This window comes from Sebastes fasciatus, chromosome 14, assembly GCF_043250625.1.
Source record: "Sebastes fasciatus isolate fSebFas1 chromosome 14, fSebFas1.pri, whole genome shotgun sequence".
NCBI lineage: Eukaryota > Metazoa > Chordata > Actinopteri > Perciformes > Sebastidae > Sebastes > Sebastes fasciatus.
Genome location: NC_133808.1, coordinates 29,292,775 through 29,311,245, shown reverse-complemented (window position 1 = coordinate 29,311,245; position 18,471 = coordinate 29,292,775). Strand labels below are relative to the sequence as shown.

Here is an 18,471-nt window from a genome sequence, read left to right as displayed (position 1 = left end):
CGTGCGGTCGAGCCGGCCGTCGCTCTCATCTCCGTGGTCAAATAGGTCGACGCTACAACTGTAGAGAAACCCAGATACTGACATTTATGTTAAATGCATTGAAACGGCCCCGATGGAGCTGACCATGGATGGATAAAGAGAACGGAGCTGACGGGAGAGCTAGAGACGGACATGGAGAAGTTAGAGGAAGTAGACACGTGTGACTACGTCTGGTTTTCAAAATAAGGTGTTAACAAAGGGAACTGTATATACAAAATACATAAATATAAATAAGATTGGTTGGATTATATTCACCAGAAGTATAAAACATTACATGTCCCTTATAAACTAAAAAGAAAATACCACTAATTTGTGAGGGAAATGTCTTTATTCTTAGATTTTTCGAGTTGCTGGTAAAGATTTAATAAATAATTCCTGACAATGACTGATATATTTGACTTCAGGACATCTCTGACGACATACATGCTGAAAATCAAACATTTTTACAAGATTGATTTAGATATTTTCCAAAGTAAAAGTCCCTAGAAGTGTATGATTCAGCTTTTTTCCCATGGTCTAGTGTTAAAAAAGTTAACGTAAATCTCATTAAATCATAATATCGAATCACAATACTTGTAGAATCGCGATACATATCGAATCAGCACCCAAGTATCGTGATAGTATCGAGTCAGGAGATAGGTGTATCGTCCCCGCCCTATTGTGATGCCCTGAAGAAACCAAACGAAGCCCACTCTACAGTAACTGCTATTATTACCGTTTCAGAGCTATCAATAGAAGTGATGTTTATTGTTTCCTCTCTATAACATATGGAAGTATTCGCCGGCTACTCGACCTGTCAGAGTACATCATTGATAATGGATTTCGGCACCAATAGGTCAAAGTGTAGCCTATAGACGAGCCCTGTTGTCTAACTGCATTAGCCTACTTCCTGGACAGTCTCTAAGTAATTAACGAGCTCAGGGCTCTTACATTAAGGAAGCGGCTCTCCGTGGACCCCCGAGGGCCCGTCGCTCCGGGGCCGCCTCTCCGTGGTCCGCCATAATTGTTGTATGCAAACAGCGCAAATCCTGCTCGTCAGAGGCATCCCGTAGCGGGTGGTCTGCGGAGCGATGACTTAGCTCCAGTACAGTCTGGGAACGCTGCCATTGCTTCAACAACCCAGCTCTGGGTGGATGCTCAGAAGTACCGTTAACATGCAATATTGAAATATGTTAGAAGTGTTTTGTGCTGTGGAGAGTTTATGTAATAAGTATACTAATATCAGTGTACTAGTAATATACTTATAAGCGTACTGCTTTAATACTTCTTGGCCCACTTTTTAATTTATAAAAGTATACTTTAATTGTAAGAATAGTAAACTTTGAGTACACAACTAGTTTACATTTCAGTCTTATTTTGTACTGCAACTATAGTATAAGTATACAGATAGTGTACTAGTTATACACTTGTAAGTGCACTACTTCAATACGTCTTGGGACTAAATAGGCCCACTCTTTAGTATATAAAAGTATACTTCAAGTGTAAGTATTGTATAGTTAGTTTACTAGTTTTATACTAGTAGCCCACTTTTTACTTTATGAAAGTACACTTTAAAGTATACTCTCAGTAAACTACTAGTTTAATAGTTTTTATACTGCAAGTATACTAACTTATCATTTTCTTATTATCAAAAGATTAAGTACAAGTATAAGCCAAGTATACTTAGACTTTTCTGTATACTTCAGTATGTTAGTATGAGCCAAGTTTGTTAAGTATATCTCTGATAAGTACATAAAATGTAAACTGAAAGTACACTCTCTGAAGTATACTTGAATAAAGTAGTTGTTGGTGAGGGCTGGTGGCCGTGTGTGTAACTGAACATGTCAAAGGAGTTGAACAAAGCCCCGGCAGAGCCCGGTTAATCTGGCTGACATGTATTATCCAGCCCAGCTGCCATCTTTGTTATTGTCGGGAGCTCCAATGGGCTCGTCCCTCTCAGCCAGTCTGAGGAGAGGGGCGGTGACTCTCTTAAAACCGATAACGCCGGGATCACCCTACTCCGGGTGTGAGGCCGTAAGAACCGTCTTCACAGCTACTGTCTGCCTTGTGGATCATTTATGCTCCATGTGTGACAACACAACTGTGCTGGTTGACGGGTTGAATATGGAAATGTGAATATGTGTCATGTGCAACTGTCAACAGCAAGATTTACACTTCAGGCTGGACGCTTTACAACCACATTACTGCTGTTGTGCACTGAAAGGCCACATGCAGTGTTTCCAGCAGTGTTGTCACAGATAAGTTGGCATGGAGAATCACTGATATGCTTATTAGTATTAGTCTTTATCCATGTGTGGGGGGAGTTTTCCAGTCGATGTGTCATATCTCAACAAGGAGTGGTCAGATATCTGTATAAAAATCTGGTTTAGATATTTAATTTGATTTTCTAATTATCTGGGAGATACCCTGACCTTCCCTCTAGTGCCACATTCAGGCTTTGATTTTCCACGGACCAATAAGGGTGGGGAAAAAAAACACCTGTTGTAGTCAGAATTCCGTGACGTCATATCCGTTCCGTATCCGTCAACCAAAACAAACCACAGCGAGGAAGTACAAAACAGTGGAGGATCCGTGTGGATATGACCTGCACCCTCACATGTTAAATCCAAAGTGGTAAACACTACACATCCAGTAAAGGACGGAAACACTTTGTGTTTCACACGTTGACAGGAAAAGCAGAGCTAGACATCACGACTAAAGCTGCATGCTAACTCTGTCACGGACAGGAAACGTTATCGTATCAAATCAGCACCCAAGTATTGTGATAGTATCGAATCGGGATATAGGTGAATCGTCCCAGTACTAGTAAATATCTCACAGCATTCAATATTACCTCAAAACTGCTCATGACAGCGTGGCCATTACGGATTTCTTTTCATTGTTAGTTCCAGCAGATGAGCAGTGACAGTCTCCGTAGTGAGGATCGGTCCAGTGGAGGTTTTCTCCACCGTAAACAACACTGACAAGACCCTGGATGACACAACTAAGCCAATAAGGGCTCTCCTGGGTTTCCTGGAAGAGTCACCATCACTGCAGCCAAACCGCCTCGATTGTCCCTCTCCTTTTCCTGCCTGCCCTCATTCACACCCGATCCCTTCTTCTTCTTCTTCTTCTTCTTCTTCTCCCTAATTGTTTTTCTGGAAAGGTTCCCTGAGTTTTCAAGGCAGGCCGCAAGAATCCAACCTGGCCGTCACGTGACCGCTGTTGCATAACCAGCCCACTCCGGCAGATGCATGTCAGATGGTCGTCGTTGTGCTCCGAGCTTCAGATATAACGCTGTATAGTTCACAGATCACCGTTTAAACCTGCAGCGGTACAGGACATGAAATTATGACTAATCCTGTGATGTTCAACATGCCTGTTGTTAAAGTGAACCGCGGTTCTGTCAGATGCACTCTATTGTAAATATAGATGGAGATTAGGAGAAATAATCCCTGTGACTGCAGAGGGATTCACTGTGCTGGGGGTTTGGTGTCGGCTGTGTGTTTGAGCCGGCTGGTGTGGGAAGACTTGAAAAGTGTAAAGCAGGTTGTTTCAGGTTTGAACAGAATCTCAATGAAGAATAGCTGGAATATTTGTATACTTTTTAACTGATTTCCAGTGTTTGATGTCCTCATACATCATAAATGTGTCCTGCCAGAGGACTATGCAATATTTTGCATGGCAATATTAATAATATCGATATACGGACATCAAGTATCAACCTTTTATTCTATAAACTATTAACCTCTTAACAATCCGACGGCCGCTATTCTGTATTTCAGAGGTTGCAGCGGGCTCAATCTTAAAGATGGAAGTGAAGACACTGGTATCATATGAAACTAGAAAACCTAAAGAATCGAATGGTACCAACCATGTCATGTTAGCTCGTCAGGAAGAACGCTAAATAACGCTCTAAACTTACGCACAATTTAGGGGAAGAAAACCTGGCATGGCCATTTTCAAAAGGGGTCCCTTGACCTCTGACCTCAAGATATGTGAATAAAAACCCTGAGATGAACTCAGTGAAAACTGTATCTTTAAAAAAAAGGTAATAAATCACAATATATCGCGATACTCAGCATATCGCAAAATGTTTAAAACCGCAATAAGATCGTATCGTGACTCAAGTATGGTGATAATATGGTATCGTAGGACCTCTGGTGATTCCCAGCCCTAACTTATATAGTGACTAACTATAAAGAAAATGATCAGCTGACTCTGCAGCTCCCCTGAGCTTTACAGAGCGTCTTTAGCATCTTTTAGCTCGTCGTTTTGGTTTCACAACTCGCAGTTTCCAGACGGAGCAGGCAACTGTGTTTAGTAAAATCTCCGATAAACCCACCGCACCCTACCTGCCCAAAACCCAAAAGACAGACGGACAAAGTTTGGTGAACATTAGCGGAGCTCATCAGGAGTTGGTAGAGACCAACATTGAGCTTAAAGCAGAGTGACTATTGGACTTAACATTTATAAAACTCCAAATGAATGTTGTTCTGTGTCTACTCTGCTAACGTGGTCGCCATACGAACTCTATGAAGTGTTAACAGTGTTATGTGTTTGTAGCCTTTTAGCGCTGCACCAACGTGGCCAAAAAAATCAGCTATTGCAGGTTTAAAGTTCTTAATATGACTTCCATCACTGAAATCAGTGTACAACACAGTTTACATTAAAAACGCTCCTCTGATAAATTACCTGATATTTTTATATGGAAAAAATATCAATCCCCAGTCAACACTCGACAGTGAAACACTTTTGGTTCTTTTGTCTCAGCAGCAGCTTTCAGCAGCAGTAGAGGAGAAATTAATTTTTCACAAGTTTCCATAAGGTAGACCAACCATTATATCTATTATAAAAGCACCGGCTTAAAATGCCTTCCATTAATAGAGAGATGGCAAACATGGACCTGCACAGCACACACGCATTGTGCAACTCCCGCTGGATCAGGATATGAATATAGAAAATGAATTATGTAAAACAATATTCTGATCCGAGTAGAATGCAGCTTTGTTGTACGCTTGTTTTGCTGTACACATATTATTGAAACTACACTAAACTATTAATCTCTTGTTTTCCTTCAAAACGTCACATTTATTGGCAAATAACGCAGCTGAATTCATGCCAATCAATTCAGATGAAATGGCCGTGGGTACGTGTGCAGAACATGTTGCTGCAGGCCTGATGTCTGAGAGAGAAAATGAGGCCAAATAACTCAGTTTTAATGAAATTAATGTGCATACATGGCTGCCACGGCACGGCACGCATAGTGTTGGCACACAGCCGGAAATATCTGTCAGAGCTGCAGCGTTTCTATAGCATACCGTCGCCGTCGCCGCCGCCACCGCCGTTGCTGTGCAGCTCCAGGATTGGTTATGTAAGCTGAAGGTCTTGTGACATGTCATGGTACCTTTCTGTGTTTTGGTCTGCGATGGTTTGTTATTTGAAAAGCCGCCGCCCCTCCCCCTCCCCCTCCTTCCTGTAGGTCGTGTATCTGCAACACAAATGAAAGGCTGCAGAGCTATCTGGGCTACATGATCAGCAGCGGGTCATCCCTTCATGACGACCCTGCCTCCCTCCCTCCCTCCCTCCCGATGCCCGTCCTTCTCTCCGTCCTTCCCCTACAGGGCTTAACCCCCCTCCCCCCAGCCCCGCTGATCACGATACGGCACAGCGAGGAATGCAGGCCACCAAAGGGAAAACCTGGTAATCAGTAGTGACCCCTCCCCACCCTACCCCGCCCAAATCCCATCGCTCCTCACCTCCTCCTCCTTCTCCTCCTCCTCCTCCTCCTCCTCCTCCCACCTCTCTGGATCGCCTCTCATAAGCAAATATGCAACCATGTGATCGAGAAACCTCGGGAGACACGAAAGCAGCACAGGGTGCGTGCTTTCCCCCCCTGCATTAGTGACCGCGTGTTCATGTTCAGCCTCTATGTGTGGCTGTGTGTGTGTGTGTGTGTGTGTGTGTGTGTGTGTGTTGCGTGCATCCATGTGTATGTTAGTGGATGTGGGGGTGGTATGTGTGCATCGCGTGTTCATTTACTGCAGTGTTTGGGGGGGTGAAGGAGTTGAAGTGTTCTATATTTACTCGCTGCCATTCACACTCTGGTAGAATAATTAACACACTCGCACACATACTGCATGCATGCACGGCGCTGTACAGTGTGTTTGTGTGTGTTGCTGTATGTGTGCATGCTGACACACACATTCACTCTGCTACTCTCCGTCCTGCTCGGTGATGGGATGTCGAAATAGAAGCAGTGCTGTGCAGCTTGTTAACCTTCAGAGGTTGAATGCTGGTTTTGTTTTGTCACATGATGACATGAAGTTCTTTTGACAAATATTATATAATGTTTTGTTTGTTTTCATTTGAAAAACAGTATCAACACTCTTTCTTATTCTCTTGAAAGTGCTACTATTTCATACATTTTGTAGACTAAATCAAAACAGGTGGAAGAAGCACTAAGATATTTTACTTAAAGGCAGGGTTGACGATGTTCTCCAGTATATTATATATATATATAATATATGTTATATTGATTGAAATGGTCTTTACACCCCGACAGCGATCGATTACTGATGAGATCTGAAAAAGAACCGGAAAAGAGCCGTCATCTGTAGCTGCTGTAATCCTGTAAAAACGTCTACCAATCACTGCCTCGAGGTCCGCTCGGAAAGAACCAATCAGATGCCTCCCTGCCTCCCTGCTCGTTCTCTACCCTTGGCGTGCACCAGCCTGAACTCAAAGCGCGTCGCCGTCGCACGTTTCCTGGAGAATGGAAGAGAAAACTCAGCCCTGCAGTAGCACTGCTGCGGTTACTTGTCATGAGGTAGCGTTGTTGAGTTGAGGTCCTCTCTCCGCTCTGTGTCTGTCCCTATCTTTAAGTTAAGGTACAAAAGTATTGGCATCAAAATATACTTTTAGGTCTCAAAAGTAAAAGTACTTCTTATGCAGAGTGGCCCATTTCAAAATAAGGTATTATTGGATTATAATTGATGCATCATCATTTTAATGTTGCAGCTGGTAAAGTTGTAAACTTACTTTATATGCTGCTGGGTATCTTGTGAATTTCCCCCTGGGGATAAATAAATTATTATATTATTTGAACCTGTAATAATACATCATAATTTATATGCTGATTATATTTTGTATTATTAATATGTAACGTAATTTAAGTAATTTAAGTTATCAGATAAATGTAGTGGAGTAAAAAGTATAATATTCGCCTCTGAAATGTAGTGGAGCAAAGTAGCGGAAAATGAAAGTACTCAAGTACAAGTACGCCAAAGTTGTGCTAAAAGGACCAGTATGTAGCATTTCGGGGGATCTGTTGGCAGAAATGGAATATAATATTAATGCGTATCTGTGGCCGGCGTGTGGCGGTGCGGCTCCTCGGTGCAGCAGCAGCCAGACGGCCGCCTCGCCAGGAGGAGACGGTGAAGAAGAAGAGAGAGAGTGAGAGAGAGTCGGCGTGTTGCGCTAATTCTTGTCTCATTTGTGGTCTGATAAAAAGTAAATTCATCTAAACTGGGCTGAAAAACGATGCAATCTGGTTGCCATGGTGATGAATTATGTCTGACTATCAACCACACCCCGATTCTCTGTTTGAGAAAGAACGTTAACCAAAAAACAGGAAGTAAAACCGGCTATAGGAGGGGCTTTAAACACTTGATCCAGGTGTCTGATCACTTTCTGCAGCTGCATTTCTAGCTGGAGTCTCACACTGTAGAAAACAATAAGAGTCAACATGTGAAAGTGACCAGTAATGTTGGAGGAGAACCCCCCCCACCCCCCGCCGGCAGACGGTGTTAACCTGCAGTAAATGTACTCAGTAAGAGAAATGAAGTGTGATGCGTTCGGCCACAAATGACTGACGGCCCTCTCAGCCGTGAAAGTAAAAGTGATTCTTTATTTTGCTCTGGTCCTCTGGTCCTCTGGTCCTCTGGTCCTCGCTGCCTGCGGTCTGAATCGGTCCTGGCATGGATCCAAAATAAACCTCAGCTCCTCCACCCCCCCACACACACTACTACGTAACCAGTATGGGCCATGTGGGTGGGGCGTGTCCTCTATAATCGTCAGCATTAACACAGCGGCTGAGGATGTCCAACACCACGGGTCCCTGTCACCGTGGCCAGATACCCCCCCCCCCCCCCCCCTCGCTACAGGCTTAATACGCTGAGTTAATGCTGTCCAGATATAGCACTGTTTCATGATTCAGACTCCTGCTATTGTTATCACATGTGACCAGAGACATGAGATATGTGGAGTAAACAGACAAGATAACTCTGAGTACTATATGCACTGAGAAGCAAGCAGTGGGTTGACCAGTATGATGTCCATGAAGATGTACCTTAAAGGGAGATTTGTCAAGTATTTAATACTCTTATCAACATGGGAGTGGGCAAATATGCTTCTCTATGCAAATTTATGTATATATTGATTATTGGAAATCAATTAACAACACAAAACAGTGACAGATATTGTCCAGAAACCCTCACAGGTACTGCATTTAGCATAAAACAATATGCTCAAATCATAACATGTCAAACTGCAGCCCAACAGGCAATGACAGCTGTCAGTGTGTCAGTGTGCTGACTTGACTATGACTTGCCCCCAAACTGCATGTGATTATCATAAAGTGAGCATGTCTGTAAAGGGGAGACTCGTGGGTACCCATAGAACCCATTTACATTCACTGATCTTGAGGTCAGAGGTCAAGGGACCCCTTTGAAAATGGCTATTCCTGTTTTTCCTCATCAAAATTTAGCATAGGTTTGGAGTGTTATTTAACCTCCTTCCCAACAACCTAGTATGACATGGTTGATACCGATGGATTCTTTAGGTTTTATAATTTCATATGATACCAATATCTTCACTCTAGCTTTAAAACTGAGCCCGCTACAACCTAAGAATCGCAAGTTGTGTTAATACGTTAAAGAAATTAGTGGCGTTAAAACAAATTTGCGTTAACTTTGACAGCCCTAATAATAATAATAATACATCATAATTGATAAATTGATTTATGTTTTGTATTATGAATCTGAATCTGAAAAGTAACTAAAGCCATTAGATAAATATAGTAAAGTAAAAAATGATTTCCCTCTGAGAGTAGTGGAGCAGAAGTATAAAGTCCAGTACTTCTTCACTCCAGCTTTAAAACTGAGCCCTCCGAAAGATCAATTGCATTAATGTGTTAAAGAAATTAGTGGCGTTAAAACGATTTTAAGTTGATTAGTTAATATATAAATAAATATATTCCATACCACCACTACCAATACTAACACTATATAACACTAGAGCTTGAGCTTGTCAGTCATAGCGAAGCTAAAGTCTGCACCACTACATCTGTCTAAAAATAGCTCAGGAGAAAGTGTCACTCAGTGTTGGTTTGAACTGCAGCTCGTTGGTGTTGAGTAACACTTTATCCCAAATCTGTCCTGTGATTGGTTGATTGAAACACTTTGTTAAGTCTCTTTCTGGCAGCGTCGTGTGTGTGTGTGTGTGTGTTTTTTGTTATCAAGGGTACATGGCGACCTGTAACAACGCTCTGGCAAGATGCCAGGGCGGCATGTAGGGACGGGACAAGCACAGAACATCCCGCTAATCCCGTTGTAAATAGCATTATGGGACCAATTGAAAATGGCCAAATATTTGATAAATATTTGCAAATGGGTTTTTTTTGGGACTCAGCTTCCAGCAGAGTGAAGCCGTCTAGTGAGATAAACCCCAGCAGGTCTGGCTCTCTCCGTTGAGCGGTGTCAGGAAGATTTATACTGGAGGCCCCGTGATGAAGGCCGGGACCCGAGCCAAGCTGGCCTCTGGGTCACAGTCCCGGGACAACTGGACATCATTTAGTTTTGCAGGTCTGTGCTGTCTCTGTCCTGAAACTGTGTCTCCAAAAGACCATGTATAATCTAGCAGGAGACTAAATTCCTGCCTGGATTATGTTCACTTCCAGTTCTAGAAATGCCACGTTCTTCTGGATGGTTGGTGTATTTAGTGCAGGACTTTGACTCCAGAGACTTGGGTTTGCGTCCCATGTGTGTTCAGCTTTGGGTCACCAAAATATCTTGGTTGAGACCATGCAGGGTTAGGATCATGGTTTTGGTTAGATATTGGAAAAGTAAATGCATGCTTCAAGTCAGCGTTTAGGGAAGTTCTTCAAGCTCAGCAATGGGTCCAAACCACCTCGGCAAGTGGTTTGATTGATGGGTTGATAATGCGTCTTGGTGGTCTTTAACACTTGTATTTAGCGCTGGCTGTCCACTTGTGATCCGATGACCCATGACGCATTTTAAAACCAAGTATAAGCAGGGTGTTTGGCCCCGACTTGAGAAGATAAAACCAACCAAAGATTAGGCAGAAAAATATAACTTGGATTCATCTGGACTCATGGGGGTCCGACCTGCCCGTGTCATATTCTGTGTTTTGATGTACAGTATATTGTTTGTTGATGTACAGTATATTGTTTGTTGTCCAGTACCATAAGAGCTCCATTATGCAAAGATAAGCATGTTTGGGAACGCCAAGCTGTTCTATTCAGTTCACTGGAAACGCCTCTGGGGTGATTGCCGGAGCGCTATCATGCCACATGTATGCGACGGCAGCGGAAATGTAAATTTTTCATTATGTACACTTGTGCCCGCTGAAGCTTGCTAACCAGATCTGCTCTTTGTCCTCCTCTTGGCCATTCAAGAGGCTTTGTGTTGGCCCACTTTTTCTGGCTGGATTACGCTACTGATGCTGCTGCTGATGTGTACCTGTGGTTTGTGATGTGTAAACTACCAAAGTACAAACACAGTGCAGCCACAACACAAAGAAGTCGTGGTCACTGACAGAGGAAACACAGAGAGGACCGAGTACATGTCGGTGCAGTGACTTTTATATGATCTTAACATTACGACCTTTCTTTTCTCGTGATCATCAGACAGAAAGGTTTGGTTTTGATCAAAGCTGTGTTTCTTCTGGATAAAAACATGTAGATTATAATGTAGTAATCATGTAAAATCAGCAGACATTACTGCCAGAGGCTGACCTTTAGTTATTAAAGCTGCAGCTTCATGCAACCAAACTGAACGTCCCGTAATGTTTTAGTGATTTATAGTGAGCCTGTGGTAGTATGTAGTGACCAGATTAGAGATAAAAAGCACTGCAATGATATAATTAGAGACTCATAATGTGCCTTTTTATCTGTGGTCTGGACCACTTAGTACTTGCCAGTGATTACTCTTGATAATTTAAATTTAGCTATAGTTTTTTTGTTTTCATTTTTCTTTTTGGACATTATAGATATCCTCTGGAATCTGTGTGTATTATGGTAGTAATATGAAAGGGGGCAGTTTGTAGTTGATATGTTGACAATATACTGCACAGTATTGTGCTAACACTAAAGGATGCATGTGCAGATAGACATGAATTCAACCGTGAAAAATGATTTGGAATCGGAAATTTTGAACTGGTAAACAAATGGCAACTAAAAATTATTTTCCAATGAATTATTACGTGTAGATTATTTATTTATGTTTCTTTTTGTTACTTTTAAGAACGGCCTCTTTGCATGTTTACGATTATACTTTTTTTTTTTTGTTAAGCATTTGGGCTGCAAAGTAGTGAAAAGGACTACTAGAGCTTTCCGGAGCCGAAATGTTACGCCTTCAGATAACTGAATTGTATCCGGTTAACAGTGCAAAAATATTATATATAAAATATTTATATAACACAAAGAAAGACAAAGACATATGCGATGCATCGCCCACGCCATCTCCTCACCGAGTCGACCCCAGGTGTCTGTATGGGAATAAGGTCAGGGGGTGTCCAACCAAAGCTGTGCCTCGTGTGAAGGTACCGGCCTCGTCGGACTCGCCGCACAAAGCCCATATGCTCTCCAGTGTCTGCCCCGACACTCCTAACACCGCCACGCCCCTCTGATGGACTCCTTGTTAACCCCCCTTTTGCAGACAAACAAAAGATCTGACCCAGAACCCAGTCACCCAATCATGTCATACATCACCCTCGGGATCGAAGGTCATCACGGGTCGCAGCACGGCGCTCCCGCAGGGGTCAGAGATTAATGTGCTTGACCACTGCTCTCTTTCTCATGACATCACCGCAGCTCATCGTCTCACGTTATAGAAATAACAAATGAATGATATTAGCTGCTACGGACAATTTACTTTATTATTATTGATCAATGGATAATCTGTCTGTCAGCTAGAGTCCACAGTGACGTCTTCAAACTACTGTTTCTGTCTGACCAACAGTCCAAATACTCCAAGAAGAGCAGCACGTCTTCACAATCTATCATTAGATGATTTGTCATTCAAGTAATCAATTAATAGGCTATTAGCTTCAAAAGTAACAAATAACGTATTGTTATTGTTATTTAAAGCTTCAGTAGGTAGAAATGTTTTGGCATCATTGGGCAAAAAATCCATAATAACCTTTCAGCATATTGTAATTCAAGTGTTCTGAGAGATAACTTGACTTCTGTACCTCCTCATGGCTCTGTTTTCAGGCTTTAAAAAGTCTATCACAGGTCATTTCAGAGAGAGAGAGAGCGTTCCTATTAGCTGTGTTCCGACTGGTGGGCAGTGCTTGATCTCAACGTGGCTGCCGGGTCACAAACTTTCTCATTTAACAGCTAAACCGTGCACTACAAGATGATTCTGAAAACATTTGGGGGAGAGAAATAGTCATTAACATGACATAATATTGATTCATATTTGATCAGCGCTGCCTATTTTGACCGTTTGGTCGGAGTTCGCCAGTGATTGACAGCCGGCTCTCATAGATGGCAGCTGGACGGCAGACTCCAGATCAGCTCTGATTGGTTGTTTTCCTCCGGTCTGTGAAATCCTGCAGATGCCGTTAGGAACACCGGAGGACACTGAGGCACATGATTTTTTTTTTTAGTTTATTGTTTTTAATGATCTTTGCTCCATTTCTACCTACTGCAGCTGTAAAATTGTTATATCAAAGTTATACCTCATCAGTTCCTAGTCGAGAGTTCAGAAGAATAAGAGAGAGAGAGAGACAACTTATTTTTAAACTCCCTTAAGACAGAGTTCGTCTCTCTTTCTGGCTTTGTTAGAGAAATAATTGAGTCTCTGTGTGCATGATTTCTCGACTTGTTTGCTTTTCTACCAAAATGTAATTGGTCACAAAAAAAACAACCTCTTCCTGGTAAATGCTGGATCTGCTCCGGGACGCAGGTTTACTGAGTTATCTGGATAACTTTGCTGAGAAAGACCTGAACAGTTACAGTTACATCAGCGCAGGTTTACGGGGATTCCAGATAACTCAGAAAAGGTTCTTCTTGGAACAACAGATCACTGAGCGTCGGATCACTCAAAAACACCGGTTCAGTTTCACACTATTCCACAATCTGACAGTCAAACAAAGCGTACTCTAAACACGGGCTGCACAGTTTTGAAAAAATATCTAATTGCGATTATTTTGACTGATATTGCAATTGCGATATGATTTGCAATATTAGAGAGAATGATCATTTATAATTTTTCAGTGATTTTTGCATGGATCTGTACCAAACAGATGTTTTTCTTAAGTCTTTAGAATATGAGGCCAGAACACAAGCATCGCCCATCAGCTCGAGCACAGCCAATTCGAACGCTCTCTTTCTGAAATGACCTGTGATTGGTCAAAGTCTCCCGTCACGGGTTAGACTTTTTAAAGTCTGAAAACAGAGCCATGAGGAGGTGCAGAAGAAGTTTTCTCTCAGAACACTTGAATTACAATATGCTGAAAGGTTATTATGGAATTTGTGCCCAATGATGTCAAACATATTCTGCCTACTGAAGCTTTAAGGGAGTAAATAAAAAGTTCTCTCTCACTCTTACTGTTCTGAACTCTGGACTAGGAACTGATGAGGTATAACTTTGATATTTAACTTTAACATCAAGCGCTCCTCCTGTGCATTATTACTTCTTGCCGTCCGCAGCGCTGCTTCATGTCACCTCTGTGCTGCTGGCATGCATTTACATCTACATATGACACAAACAACTCAAAGAGCTGCCACTAGTGGTCAAAGACTCCACAGATCACCTTTATGGCAGGGACACAGGAAGGTAGAGAGAGAAATAATAATGCGCAATGTTATTGGCTTTTCCTTTTTGATATTAATATCTAATTTTTCTCCTTTTGATAAAATTGCAAACAAGATGATTTCAAAAACTTCTTTTTTTAAATTGAAGTATTTAAAGATCAAATCTCCCTAAATTGAGTTGATGCACATATTATTCTAGAAATGAACCAGGTCACATAATTGTCTTTTGATCCTTTAACACTCTGGGAACACATATCCCATAGATGAGCAGTGGCCCCTCCACATATTTAACCCACCAGCCTGCTAACCGCTTCACACGCCTGGAGCACCAGAGCTGGATGGACGAGAGGAAAAAAAAAAAGTTATGATGTCACGCTGGGAAAAAGGAGAATCCCATTAGGGATGAGAACAGCTGGGGCCACCGGCCAATGAGCGACTGGGAGAGGGAGGCTGAGGGAGGAGCCGGGGGAGTGGTGACACTGGATAGGAGAGTGGAGGTGGAGGCGGGAGGAGCTGGAGGAACTGTCACCTCATCTCACTTCAATGTGCCAACAACTCATTTCTGTGAAAGAAGGAAAGCTTTTCTCCAGCAGCTCTGTTCTCTCATCATTTTGTTTGGTAAAATAAAAAATACTAAAAGTTTGCGCTACTTTGCACCTGAATAATTTGCACTAGGAACAATTTTATTGTGTAAATATCAGTCTTTTTAATATCTATTTATTCTTAGCAACCATTTTTTTCTCTATTCTATCCCTTATTAGATTTTAGAGCTGCTATGATTAATCGATTAGTTGTCAACTATTAAATTAATCGGCAACTATTTTGATAATTGATTCATCGGTTTGAGTCACTTTTTAAAGAAAAATAAAAAGTCAAAATTCTCTGATTGCAGCGTCTTAAATGTGAATATTTTCTGGTTTCTTTCCTCCTCTATGATAGTAAACTGAATATCTTTGAGTTGTGCACAAAACAAGACATTTGAGGACGTCATCTTGGGCTTTGGGAAACACTGAATGACATTTTTCACCATTTTATAGACCAAACAACTAATCAATTAATCGAGAAAATAATCAACAGATTAATCGATAATGAAAATAATCGTTAGTTGCAGCCCATAATGTATTTTGCAGTCCGTGACTCAGGGAGATGCTCTACTGCTTCGTTGTTAAAATGATAATAAAGATACTTGAACGTGAAATTAGGTAAAAAAACAAATGATTAATTGATTAAATAGTTGCAGATTCACTTTATTTCTGTAGTGTGTTCCGGTGTTGAGGATGTCATCGTCTAATATTCATTCACTTCAGTCAGTATATATCAAACTGCGCGGTGTTGTGAAGCTCCTGGGCTTCTCTGGAGACTGAAACAACAACAAGAGATTTGTTTTTCTCTTGTAATGTACTGTGTATATACCACTGATGTCAGAAGAATCATGAAGCAAGTCAGACAAAATAAAAGGTCTGGATTTGGTGAATTAGACTTTCAGATTGGACGTAATGAATGTTTAATGAGCTGGGATCGGACATGCATGCGTACTAAACATGAGGCGGTCTGACAGACACGGCAGTGCTTTGCAAACATTATTATAGGACTAAAAACCTGTCTGCCTTTCTCCTCCTCCACCTCCACCCTCCCTCCCTGTGTGTCCCTCTCTACAGTCACCCTGAACGGAGTGACACCAGCCGCTGTGAAGGATGACGACAGTAAAACAGCAGCAGTGGTGGAGGCCAAGATTCCTGAAGGCGAGCTGTTGCTGCAGGTCAGTATTAAGATTTCTATGCATCATATATGTATTTACATATCTTCAACTATCTCTTTAATCGACTTTAGGTTCAATATCTGAGATTGTTTGTTGCGAACACAAACACTTAATTTCCCAAACGGCCAAACCACCGTGTTCAATATGTTCAATATGTTTATGGGTGGGATAGCGATCTGTTGATGAGCAACTGCACTGATTCAATTTGTGTGTCTGGACCGCTCTCGTGTTTTCGGTTTGTTTGGTTTTTTTTTCTTCCTGACAAGAGCCCAAAATCTATTTAGGCTAATGACAGAGGCTCAGGGGCTCAGGGCAGCTTACCACTCAATACGTCTGGCACTGTCTGCTCTGCCGCGCCCTAATCTGAGCCACCTAAAGAGTTCTGTGTGTTTGGGAGAACTTTTGACAAAATGATTCCTGCCGAAATATGGATTCTTCTAGAAAAGAAATGTGAGATTTAAAAGCATTGATTTGTGATTCAAAGACCAGGTTTCAGCCTGCTAGTCCTCAAATCACAATCAGATTATCATCACTGTCATCTTAAAGTACATTTCTGTTGTTTTAGGGGGTCATATTTTGGTAGTTTTTCGGTCATCATTCCTGTCAGTTATGGTCACATTTAAAGGAATATTTGCTTATTGCCGAGAGTTAGATGAGAAGATCAATACCACTCTCTAACGTCTGTATGATAAATATGAAACTACTATACCACTATCAGTTGATTAGCTTATCTTAGCATAAGTAAGTGTAAGTGGGGTAAAACCGCTAGCTGTCTTTAACAACGTCACCTGACTTCCTCCTTCACTGCTATCATAATTACTATGGCCGCTAGAGGGCGCTGTCACTTACACATGTGTAGTTTTGGGCTACTTACTGAAACGACTGGTGTCGTTCTTCTTAGTCGGTCTCCCTTTGGGATGAACTGGAACGCTGACTGTGAACCAGACCTCATCACACAACACCAGAGACGTTTACATGCACAAAATATTCAGTTTTTTGCTCTTGTTCCGAAAAAGACAACATTCCTACTAAGCTGTTTACATGGCTAATGAAAATGAATATTCCCGTTTACATGCAGCCGTGCATATTCAGATTAACGTAACCGGTGTTGGACTGTGTGAACACAGCCTCCCTCTTTCATTCCTTCAACCACCTTCTTGAAAAAGTCTGTGTTGCGATATTTGCGCATATCCAAAAATCTGCTGATATCCAATTTTTAAAAATAGATGTGTTTCTCCTTCAGAACCAGAGATGTGGGCTTTTCTTTTGGGCATGCTTCTCTGCAAACTGTTGGCTAGTTGGTTTGTGTACAACGCACAGAGCTGGATGTAAACAGACAAGAGGCCGTGTGTCGCAAACTGCAGTAAAAACCCCAGTCGAGACGCACATTCTGAATGTTCTGTATACATGTCCAAAGAACACTCCTAAAACCTGAATAGCATCGGTATATCCCACATGTCTTAATCTGAAAATGCTCCATGTAATCAGTGTTGGACCTCTTGTGTGTGAACGGGAGCAAATCTATACAGCCAGGTTCCAACATCTGGTGGAAAGCCTGAAACCAGAAGAGTGGAGGCTGTTATAGCAGCAGATTAAAGCCTGTGGTTTTGGAATGAGATATTTCATAATCACATATAGGTGTAATATTTCACGTGTCCACATACCTTTGGTCGTAGAGTGAAGATAATGACTAAACACGGCCTCACCATCTGACTTCTCATGTTGCTGCTCTGCTCTGTTGCGACCTCTGCAGAACTAAGCAGTACAGACAAGAGGAATGAAAGACAAATGGAAATTGACTTTCCTTTTAAACATGAATATTGTCTGGTTTTCTAGACATCGTTGTGAACAGCTGCTCCGTTCCAACATTTGGATCCAAATGTTTTAGATCCATTGAATGAAATCAAAATAACCATCATCTCTTTGTAAAACAGGACATCTTTCTGTTTCAAAATCTGCACATTTCGCTGGAATTTCAGGTCACAGTTGAGCTTTTCAAGAAAAGGCGATCAACAGCTCTGTTTTCCATTCCAGTGAAAGCAGATAAAACAAAGTCTCCTGGTTCACGGCGGTTATGTGCCCTCTGCACTGTATGTGTGATTGAGTGGAGAGCGAGCTTGCTGGCTGCCAGATCTTTTTGGGATCCGCTGGAGTCATTGATTTTCCAGTCCAGTTCCTCCCAATGTGCATCACACTGGCATTCCAGGAGAGGAGAGGAGGGGAAGCAGCCTGCTCGCCATACCCCGACCCGACCCGACCGGGGGACGTTTCGTTATTATGATAAGCCTACATTTCCCCAGCTTGTTGGTAATGAGAAATGAAAGCTCATTTGGAGGAAAGCGAGGGAGTGTTCCACATGGGGGCCTCTTCTTCCTCCTTCTCCTCCTCCTCCGAGCGGGGAGACGGACAGCGAGCCGTTCACAGGCTGAGGAATGCAACGTTTTATTTCTGTAGCAAAGGTTTCTTTGCTGTTCTTCACATCAGACGCTGGTGAATTATAGAGGAGCTGTGAGCACATCAATTATTCACTCTCAGAAAATGGAGGAAACACGACAGAATGTTAATATAATATATTAATATTAATTGTGCTTTTACTTTTCAGTCATTATTGAAAATAAACATGTAGAATTTG

At 41.9% G+C, this 18,471-nt stretch overlaps 1 protein-coding gene across 1 annotated transcript in view; it reads left to right on the top strand.

The window, feature by feature from the left end:
- Nucleotides 1-18,471, top strand: part of LOC141781852 (aryl hydrocarbon receptor-like) — a 44,224-nt gene that overhangs the window by 8,165 nt on the left and 17,588 nt on the right. Inside the window, exon 3 of the mRNA XM_074657760.1 lies at nucleotides 15,739-15,839. Within this exon, the coding sequence (XP_074513861.1) occupies nucleotides 15,739-15,839 (101 nt within the window). The remainder of the gene's footprint in view (nucleotides 1-15,738; nucleotides 15,840-18,471) is intronic.